At 40.4% G+C, this 10,655-nt stretch overlaps 1 protein-coding gene across 1 annotated transcript; it reads left to right on the top strand.

Annotated features, from left to right (window-relative positions):
- Nucleotides 1-3,005: 3,005 nt before the first annotated feature.
- NIPA1 (NIPA magnesium transporter 1) lies at nucleotides 3,006-10,219 on the top strand (the record flags this gene model as incomplete). Its single annotated transcript, XM_029085676.1, has 4 exons — nucleotides 3,006-3,053; nucleotides 6,934-7,024; nucleotides 8,284-8,444; nucleotides 9,708-10,219. Coding segments are annotated over 4 exons (812 nt in total), but the record flags the coding sequence as incomplete, so codon positions are not given.
- Between the last annotated feature and the right edge of the window lie 436 nt (nucleotides 10,220-10,655).

The following is a 10,655-nucleotide window of genomic DNA, read 5'->3' on the forward strand; positions in this document are numbered from 1 at the left end:
GGATGGAGGGGGCGGGGGTTGCCGCGGGGCCCAGCGCAGCCCGGGGGTCGCGGAGGACAAGCACCCCCGGGGCTTGGCAGACCCTCCGCCTTTGGGGCGGAGGAGGCGGGGGTCACGGTGTCGCCTGCAGCCGGGGGACACCTTCCCGGCGGCTGGAGCGGGGCAGCCGGCCTTAGTTTGTCGCCTTAAGCGTGTTTGACATCAGAGGTGGGTGGCTGGAGCGCGGCGTCAGGGGTGTGACAAATGACCGAGGGGGCGGCAGGTGGAGAGCGACGGGGATGTGTTAACGTGTCCATCAGCAACAGCATCCCGGTGTGCGGCCTGGGGCTCTGTCACACAGCGCTGGGCACTCGCGTGTTCGTGTCTGCCTGCCTACGTGGGTTCCTCCCGTGGTATTTTCATGGACTTGTGGGACTTTTCTACCCACTTCTTTGGCTCTGCAAGTTTCATGCCATGAACAGCACCAGCACATCTTGTCTCTTGTTTATTCTGGCTCTTTCATGGGCACAGACCACCAGTTACAGCAGTCACGCAGAGGTTTTGTTTTGTAGAATAAAGGCACACCAATACATGGAATCACTAGGTTTTAATTTTTTTTTTTATATTGAAATCCCATACCTCATTATTGTTTTCTGCAAAGAATGTATTTGGGAACTGACTGCGTTATCTAGATAGTTTAGCCAAAACAAAGCTGTAAATTCACCGGGTATGAAGTTTTTCTGTATTTTATTCTGAAATTAGAACTCCCCAAAGCATACAGCCTCTGAATAGCATTTTGCTAGTTGCATCTTGATGCTTTGAATATAGGAAGATGCAATATATCTATTTGTTCTTAATATCATGCTTTTATGTGAGGGGAAAGTTCTAAACACAGGTTGCATGAGACCTTTTAATTGTATTTCTGTGGTCAATAGCCATTTGTTTTGCAGATGATGGTATCTGTGAGCATGTGTCCATAGGTTCTGGAAACTGTTTCTTATGAAAAATCCTTTCTAGGATTTTTTTTTTTTTTTTTAGCACATGCTAAATATTATCTCTGTACACGTGTGTGTATGTAAATTATATATGTACAAACAGACATACATGGGTTTGAGATGATTGGTGTTAGAGCAGCAGTGAATTTCCAATGCCTGCTGCATTTAGCGTGTTCAGGGTGGATGCAGTGGAGCAGAGCACACTTGCAACTGTTACTAGCAGCTGGCAGCCTGATGGAACAAATTTATTTTGCCTTTTCTGCAATGACCTTACGGTTAAAGGCCTCAGACAAACTAGTCTTTTGCAAGCACAGTCTCCCTTTCCCTCCAAGATGGCTGTAATCCATTTTTATTGTCCACAGAGAGATCACATTTGCATCATAAATACAAATCTTTTTTTGTAAGGCAAACAATCAGAAAACACAACTGAAAGGAATGACTTTCCATCCTAAGGCAGTTGGAGAAGTTTCCATTTTGCAGTATAGTTGGGTCTAATTACTCCTGAAGAGCTTTCAGTGGAGCACGCAGGGGGTTCAGCGGGTGATGGGTGCGTGCCTGCCTTCTCCGCACTGGCAGCAGTAAAACATCCTCGTTTGAGTATTACTGATGTTTATTTGTGTATCTTGCCGAGCCATTCGTAGTATTTCCTATTGCTGTGCTCAGTGTGGAAACATCCAGGCAAATATCCTCAGTTTCTGTGTAATGTTGTGAAGCAGCGTGGTTCTGCCTTGAATCTAGCAGTCAGAGCTGTGAGCCTGAGATCGTCAGTGTCGGATGATGTCTTTTTTTCCATTGCCTTCAGTAGATGTTGTATAATTAACAATGAGGCACCTCAAGTCTGTTCTCTCTTCTCTCTTGCATCAGTAATATACTATCAATGCAATTACTAATCCTTGCTTAGTTAGAAACAGCAGCGGGTGACAAATATTTTGCAAAGTTATCATCCTTGAGTCAATATTTTCTGTAATTTGTGCCCCCAACAGTGTTTTTATTTTATATGCAATAACAAAAGTCTGAAAAACGATTACACCCACTCTAAAGCTGGCCATTTTAATTAGTCATTTTCCATCTCATTTCAATTATATAGTGTGATTTCCAAGCGCTTAATATTTTATACATCTCCAGAGTTACAGATGACTCTGTTTCTCTTTCATTTGGGATTTCAGGGTAGATACAATATTGCCTGTTGTTCCAGCAGCTCTTGAGAGAGCATCTTCCCAAATAAATGCAGAGCTGAATTGCTAGAAAGAGGAGCAAAATGTAAGACCATAGCATGATGCCAAGGTCATGCTCAGTGGAGGCCAGGCGGTCTAGTAAGGAGTCAGTTGCCTTGATGTTCTACAGAAGCAGAACTTATAAAGAACTTATGTGCACTTATAAAATGTGGTGCACATGCTCCCCTGGTGCATCCCAAGGCAAGAGCCTGTAATCAGATGATGCCACTAATCATCCTTGAGTTTAGGAGACACTAAGGGACAACCCAGAGTTTTTACTCCTCTCTGAAACGTGGCAGTGTGTGAGGAATTCAGAGGCTTCACCCCTGCTCAAATGCAGGAGGATCAGTCCATGCTATGGTACTGCCAAAACTGCGTGCCAAAACAATTTCTCTGCTACAGCTTCTCCAGTGCAGCTTCATGAGGTTATGTTAGCAAACTAATTGATCCAAATCATGTTTTGTTTCCGTGGGTTTCCCGTTCTCCTAGTAGAGGTTCTAATATGTATGTTTAAATGGCACCCTCAGAAGCGTTTGGTGACATTTCAGATGCTCTTCTAAGTAATATCATGTTAGCGTTGCACAGGTACTTCACTGAAAACCAGAACTTCTGACTAATATGTTGTCTTAAGAAGGTCCAACTTGTACACTTAGGCCAAATCCAAGCACCTTCTCTCTTGTTTCCCTCCCACTTAGTTGCCTTGAAGAAAAGGGTTAAGATGAAGGTCCTTAAAGTTGGGACTGTTGAAATTATTCTGTTTTGTAGTTCCAATATTGCAATTTCCTATTTTTCTAACACCTTATACTTCCTCTTCCAGGTACTTCGTACTTAACAGATATAGTATGGTGGTCTGGCACTATTGCAAGTAAGTATCTTTAAAAATTTGATTTTATTTGAAGGGAGAAGGTGGTAGATGGTGAAATGAGACATCAGGAAATCTGGGTTCTCATCTCAAATCTCACACTCACTTGTCATGAAATTCTCATATCTCAGAAATATCCCACCTTTAGTAAACTCTCTGTATCTGATGATGTTTGAGAAGGCAAATTGCTGGGACAATCCCAAGTCAGACATCTTTCCAGATTTCTGAGCTGTTTGGTACTTGCAGCCCTTGGCAGCCACACACTGCTCTGACTCTGGGTTCCTGCATGGTTGGTGTCTCTGGATTGCACTGGTCTGCTCAGTTTTTAATAAAAGTCAAAGCTGAATAAGAAATTGTCACTCTGCACAAAAGAGCTCATTGAGTGTATGTTATTTTTTTTTTAGACCAGAAAGCACTTAGCCAGCCTAAAAAAAAAAAAAAAAATCCTTTTTGATTTCTAGTTTGACAGATACAGTTTCAGTTTTACTTCTAATCTACAAGATTAATGTGAAGCCTTGTGTCGTGCTGATACGAGATCAATGTAATTTCACTCTTAGTATCTTAAACTGCTCAGGCTAAGTTCACTCTCTGATGTGAATCCAGGGCATGGGGAGCAGCTAAGCTTTCTCCTCTTGCAGTTCAGCTCTAGTTGTACCTACAGGCTTAAAATCATACACCACTTTTAGACTCTAACCCAGCCTTTTGCAAATTATTTGGAAATGTTCTAATGCTGTTTCTGAGAAGCATGAGAGTCCAGTTGTGCCCCTCGTTTCATGGCAACAAGTCAAGTATCTATTGTCTGCAAGCTATGCAAAAGGAATGGAAACTGGTAGATCCCTTGAAGGACAAAGTTCACAGCAAGTGTAGAAGCCAACAGAGCTTCAGAGGAAAGTCCTCAGCTAATTTAACCTGAGTTTAAGTTGTTCTTTGTCAGCTTCCTCCTCTGCCAGGATCACTACTGCCTAAGTAGCAGCAAATCTGTGCATTAATCACTGTTGTTTGTCACTCATGAGGCTCCTGTCTTGAATCTCCTAGCAGAAGGAGTTAAAATAAGAGAGGTTTTATTACAGGCATTTATCTTGGTGAATCAGAGAAAACAATTTCATGCTTAAAAGAGCTGACTGAATTGAATGAAGGCAACATAGCTGAAGGGAATGGTATCAGTTGGCTTTTGTCCAGTAGCTAGGTGCAGGTATTTCAAAACAAAGCCTCAGTAAGTTTACAAAGGAACCAAGGGAAGAATTGCTTAAGAATCTTATAGATTCAGAGTTGTAACAGAGTCACCAACAACAATAGTATGGGGCTAGGTGGGCACCTATGGGATGCAGAAAAAGGCAATGTTTGGGGAATTAGCAATTTCCCCAATTACCTGGGCAAAATTATAACAGCTGACATTTTTCTCAAGTAGGGAATTAGAAGTTTGGATGACTAACAAAACCCACATAAACTCCATCAACTTGTTTTCACAATATTTGTTCAGATGGTGAACAAGCATTTTTGTGTTGGCATGCTGACACGGCATAACACTGCCTACTCATTTTGGGGCCTTGAGATCCACTGGATTACTGAAGACTTCAAATGAAGGGCTACAGATTCTGCTAAGGGATTTTTTTAAAAAGTCAAGAGAGTATGGCAGCATGTGTACAGGTGTTTCAATGAGCATTAAACTAATCAATTGGCTAATTAATTCATTTCAGTGCATGTTTTGATAGCAGCATAGATGTGGCTGGTTTTTATAGTGGATACATCTATGTTAGTGTTTTATTGCAGATGGGGACTGCACTTATGAACCGAATCTCCTGTTTGTCTCCATGGATTGGGCTTTATTTTACATTGTGGAGCAGTGTTGGAGCTCCCGAGCTGGACTCCTGTAAGATGAAACAAGGCTGGAAGATGCCGTCTCGGAACGTGCCTCATGCACACTATAGACTTTCAGTCTGTAGGAGCAGGCTGAAGTCTGAAATAAGACCCCTGATGTGTGTAGAGCAGACACCTTTTGCTGTACAGATCTACTCCTGGTCTCCTTGCTAATGTAAACATGTCAGTGTGCATCAAGTTCTGTGCTGTGGTAGCTTTGGGGATACTGGTACTCCTTTAGCAAGTTTAAAGTCTGGTGTGCCTTCAAGAACTGAAGCCATGTCTTGACTTCAGCATTCTTATATCTGGAGAGGCATTTCTATTCAGAGAGGACCAGATAGGTTAGCAGCAAAGGTCCTCAACATCAGGGAGATGGTAACAATTACTGAGATTCTTTTTTTAATTGGTCTTAATTAGTCCAGGTCTGTTGTTCATGGTGGTAAGAGACTGTTACTATTGCTCCATGGTGATACTGAAAACTTCTAGTAAGTTCAGTTGCCTTACAAATATGTGCAGTTGGACTGAAGCTTTAGAGACCTAATTTATGGATCGGTGTTGGTGCCATCTGTTAGAGTTAGAAAGTTAACCTCCAAAAAAAGCAATCTTTTGTCAGTCACCTGGAAATGTATGTAATCTGCAGAAACACAGTGTGCCAGCTGTGCCCCGTCCTTCATGTGAGCTCTGCCTCAGTGCTTTTTCATGCCTTGAAGATAGTGCCAAAGTTGCCACCTGTGTCTGCTGAAAACCAAGCCTGAGGCTGGTAGCTGAGTTATTCTCTTCCCAGGGGCAGGGAGAATTCAGGAGACCATCACTAACTCTTGTGCTCTAGAAATGCTGCTCATTAACTTCTCTGGCTCGCTCCTGGACGTAGAGAAAGCCTCAGTGAATTGAATTAGTATAATTTTGCCACGCTCTGCAGTTTTGTAAGTTTGTTTGCTTCCTTCGTGTTTGCTGTAGGTTACACAGGTCTTCAGCTCTACTGATAATGTGAGCTAATTTGGTTTGCACAGTGCTTTGCAGATGTAAAGAACAGGATGATGGTAATGATATTTGATAGCCGAGGGCAATGCCAGCCTGACCATAAAGACAGCTTTGTTTCTTGAAATGTTTTTAAATGCTAATAATTACTCTTAAAATCAAGTGGAAATTTGAGCTGTATGTAATGTGTTCAATCTCAAGGTTCTTGCCAGTTACCACAGACTCTGTAACTGTGCAAGCATCATGTTGATCTATTATAAACTTGCCAGAGCTTGCAAAATCATCCAGCTTTTCTTTTTTAACTGAAAACTTGAATGCATAAACTGTTTATCACAGCTGTTAATATGCAATAGTGTGGTACATTTTGGAATTTGCTTTTAGTGGGAGAAAGACAAAAATAAGATCATGAGGCTGTTATTGTAGCTTGTCAAGGTTCTTTTCACAGTGGTCAGGAATTACTTTTGATGTTATATAGTGTTGTGAAATTTGATGTGATCCACTGTATATTGAAGAGCCCTTATTATGTGTGTGCTTAGTATTTCATTGGTAGATTCCTTTCCTCAGTACTGTCCTTATTTTCCCCCCAAAAGGTAACAATACTGTTATGAACTATAACCAAGTTCATTGGTGTTACACATATGCACTGTTACACATATGCACATTCTAAAGCTGAAATAATGGGCTATATATACTTTTAGCCCTCCTTATATGAATATTTGGGTGTAATACTGAGATATTTGAGTGTAATCTGTGATTGTTTCTAATGCATAGTCTACTTTATATTCAACTAAGAGAAGCTGCAAATGAGATTATTTACTGTGCCCTCTTGAATCTTTTTGTGCAGCAAATATAAATCCTATATTAAAAAATAATTTTAAAATATAGAAAAATTCCACCCATTTTGTTTATGTGCAAAATTAACAGAGCTAAGCAAATTTGTAACATCTGTTTTCCAGTTAGGTCAGTCTTTCCCAAACAGTATTGGGTAAGTTTTCATTAGTTCTTTTTACAAAGGGATTTAAAGGTTTATTTCTGGTTTTCTTGACAGTGGCTCTGGGTCAAATAGGGAATTTCTTGGCCTACACTGCAGTCCCAACTGTGCTAGTGACGCCCCTGGGAGCTCTTGGCGTTCCATTTGGGTAAGGGTTTGCTTTTTGTGTTCTTATCTGAATGCTGCTAATAAAATGTCAGATAGACTCAGTGATTGCTGGAGGTCCACTCAGAAGATGTCAGTCTTTCGAGTATTAATGATGCATTACAATGCCACCTATTCCTGTTTTTCCCAGCCAGGGAGAGGCAGAGAGAAGTCAACAGCAAAGAAAGTGTTCCTGAGTATCTTGTGCTTTGACTATCAATCACTGTGATCTGGAACAGACAAACATATCTTTTCTTTCTTTCTTTTTTTTTTTTTTTTTCTTCTTCAGTGTGGTTATTCTGGACTCTTCTGCCTATTCCCTTATTCACAGTTTGCTTACTATGTAGATCTTTCCTTTTGTTTCACATTCTTTCTCTCCCATGCTATCCACAGCCCACATGTGTTTATTGGTGCTGATTTTCATTTAATTGCATTTGGTCCTGTTTCCTGAAGTGGGAGTCCTTTGCATATGCATACCCACAGTTTCTTGAATGTTTTGTTCATGTGAAAGGAGGGAACAAAAAAGGCAGTGAGTGTTCCTAGAAGGAGTTTAATGTGCAACTGAATGTTTTGCAAATAGCTGAACTACAGTTGTAAACCTACTGCAGTGAAAAAGTACATTTTTTTTTATTATTTTTTTTTTTTTAAAGCTATGCATTGCCTCAAGATTTTTCTGTTGCCTACTGTTGGCTGCTGGCTTCAGAGTGCAGATGGCTTAATGGCTGTCTTTAGTTTTATACACTCTGAAGCCCATTGATGGTGCTCTACTTACCACCTATTATTTTATCCTAGGCTATGTAATTTTGTGTATTTCAGTCAGCTACATGTCTGAGCTGCGCCCTGCAATCTTTGTAACCAAAGGCCATTTTATCTCGTAACTGTGTAGGGACTTCGTGACAGCTCACCAATTATTAACTGCCTTGAGTGCCAGATACCTGGTTTGGGGGTTTGGTTTTGTTTGTTGTTTTTTGTTTTTTTTTTTGGAGGGGGTGATGTGGTGTTGGTTTTTGGGGTGTTGTGGTTGGGTTTTTTGTTGTTTTGGTATTGTTGGTTTGGTTTTTTTCCCCCCAAGATGAAACATCAAGAATTGGGTAAGACTGAGACTGGATTAATCTTTCCCAAGATAAGTCAGAAATGCATTTTGAGGATCCACCAACATTTGAAACTCTTCCTCTAAGAGGGAAATTCATGTGGGGACATCACTGTTGGAGCATTATTTACAGGATGTAGTCAAACTTTTAGTTTTCTTCCTCTTTGTGAAAGGTCCATTTTAGCTTCTTACTTACTGAAAGAAAAACTGAACATTCTTGGCAAGCTGGGATGTTTGCTGAGCTGCGCTGGGTCTGTTGTTCTCATCATCCATTCCCCAAAGTCCGAGAGTGTAACAACTCAGGCTGAGCTGGAAGAGAAGCTTACAAATCCAGGTACTTTGTTCTTTTATTAACTTATAATGATTTTATGAGATTGATCAAGATCACGCAGGAGGAAGAGGCTTACCACTTCCATCAGGTAGGAAAATGGACTTCTGAAGAAACCGTGACGTGACAGAGGCAAACCAGTACAGCTTTTGTGTGGGAAAACTATATCTTGCTGTACTTGGAACTCATCAGATTTATTGATACATGTGGGCAGAAACAAAAACCTGGATACTTTTGAAAATGTTATCCTGCACAGCAAGCTCAGGACAATGGCCATTTGAACTTGAAATTTTCTAAAATTATGAAAAAGTGTATCTTGCTACTTAAGAGATGAAAGGTATAATTCTAGGATCTCAATTTAAATTGTTTTATACAAAACAAAAAATACTGTTTGTCTTTTGTTCTTTAATTGTGCATTTGGGTTTTTTTTAATTAAAATTTTATACTAGATGCCAGTTATCTTCCAAGCAGATTTCTTTGCACAATAAAGGCGTGTAGAAATACGCTGTTGAGACGTATGCTGAAATGCCTGTTCTTTCTCACAGAGACTGTAAAGCCCCACCAGCTCCTGGTGGACAGAGACTAGTGCTAATATATGCCAGACTCACTTTTATTTTTCTTGCATAAAAGCTAAACTGCCAACTATTGTTATTTCTTTTAATTGGTTTAGATGAGAGGAACTCAAACCTAGTAACATCAGCTATCCAAAACATTTGCAAACAAAGCAAAGAAAACAAATACCCTGGTCTAAATTTACCATTCCAGTCTGACCAAAATGAATTGGAAATATATTTCTTTAAAACTGTAAATCATGAGATGCTTCTCACAAGTCTAATCTATGTACTGATGCTGTAATGTAAATGATACAGCCTCTCAGCTCTTCCAACTCTCCCTACTCACCTTAAAGGGATCTAACTTTGTTTAAGTTCTTTGGTGGATCCAAACACCATTCTTTATTGAACTGGTTATGAAAAACAAGGACAGTCATAGGAGGCTTTAAGGAGTACAATCTTGATGGAAGAGAGAACGAAAAAAAAGAAGTGCAACAGCGTATCTTACTACATGATGATTTGTTTTACACAAAGAACATAAGTTCATCAGTTGCAGATGCTCACATCATCTCTAAAAGTTCAGTGATTTGGATCTATGTTTAATAGCATTGTGGTGTATACATAAAGTTCACTGGTATTACATGATTTGCCTGCTAAAATCTTTAGAAGACCAAGAGTTCTGACCTTGTTATTATCTTGTTTTCTTTTTGTTTTCCAGTTTTCGTGGGTTATCTCTGCATAGTGCTGCTAATGCTTCTCCTGCTTATCTTCTGGATAGCTCCAGCTCATGGACCTACTAATATCATGGTTTATATCAGTATTTGCTCTCTGTTGGGCAGTTTCACTGTTCCCAGCACGAAAGGTATTGGGCTGGCTGCTCAAGATATCTTTCACAATAACCCCTCGAGTCAAAGGGCTCTGTACCTCTGTCTGGTACTTCTGGCAGTATTAGGATGTAGCATTATCATTCAGTTCAGATACATCAATAAGGCACTGGAATGTTTCGACTCCTCTGTGTTTGGTGCCATCTACTATGTTGTGTTTACCACCTTAGTCCTGCTGGCTTCAGCCATCCTTTTCAGAGAATGGAGTAATGTAGGAGTGGTAGATTTCTTGGGAATGGCTTGTGGATTCACCACCGTATCTATTGGAATTGTTCTTATACAAGTCTTCAAGGAATTCAACTTCACTATCGGGGATTTAAATAAACCTAACATGAAGACAGATTAAAATATCTTTTGAGGGGAAACTGGATGGCTCAGGGAAGGATGCAGAGCCTTTCATTTCTAGGTCACTGATTCAAATATGATTCAGGTTGGTAGTCACCCTCTGACGATTTGGTGGCCTACGTGAAATGAATTGGAGGCCTCCATCCAGTTTCAAAGGGACAGTTGTCCATGTACCCCAACACGATAAATGACCTTAATTGGAACCACTGATTGAGTCAGCATAGAGACCGATGTATTTCCTTGCTGTAAAAGGTAATCCATCAGAAAAGATCAGGGGATGTTCTGACAGACCTGTGTGCGAAAGCTTGCATTGTGGCTTCTGAGGTACTGTTTCTGTAGGCAGAGAACATCAGTTTCTAATGCACTCAATCTGACACCTTTCATGAGTGATGTGTACCTTAAAATATGGGGGGGGAAAAAGTGAGTGGAACAATTTG

This window comes from Antrostomus carolinensis, unplaced genomic scaffold (assembly GCF_000700745.2).
Source record: "Antrostomus carolinensis isolate BGI_N321 unplaced genomic scaffold, ASM70074v2 Scaffold27890, whole genome shotgun sequence".
NCBI classification, from domain to species: domain Eukaryota; kingdom Metazoa; phylum Chordata; class Aves; order Caprimulgiformes; family Caprimulgidae; genus Antrostomus; species Antrostomus carolinensis.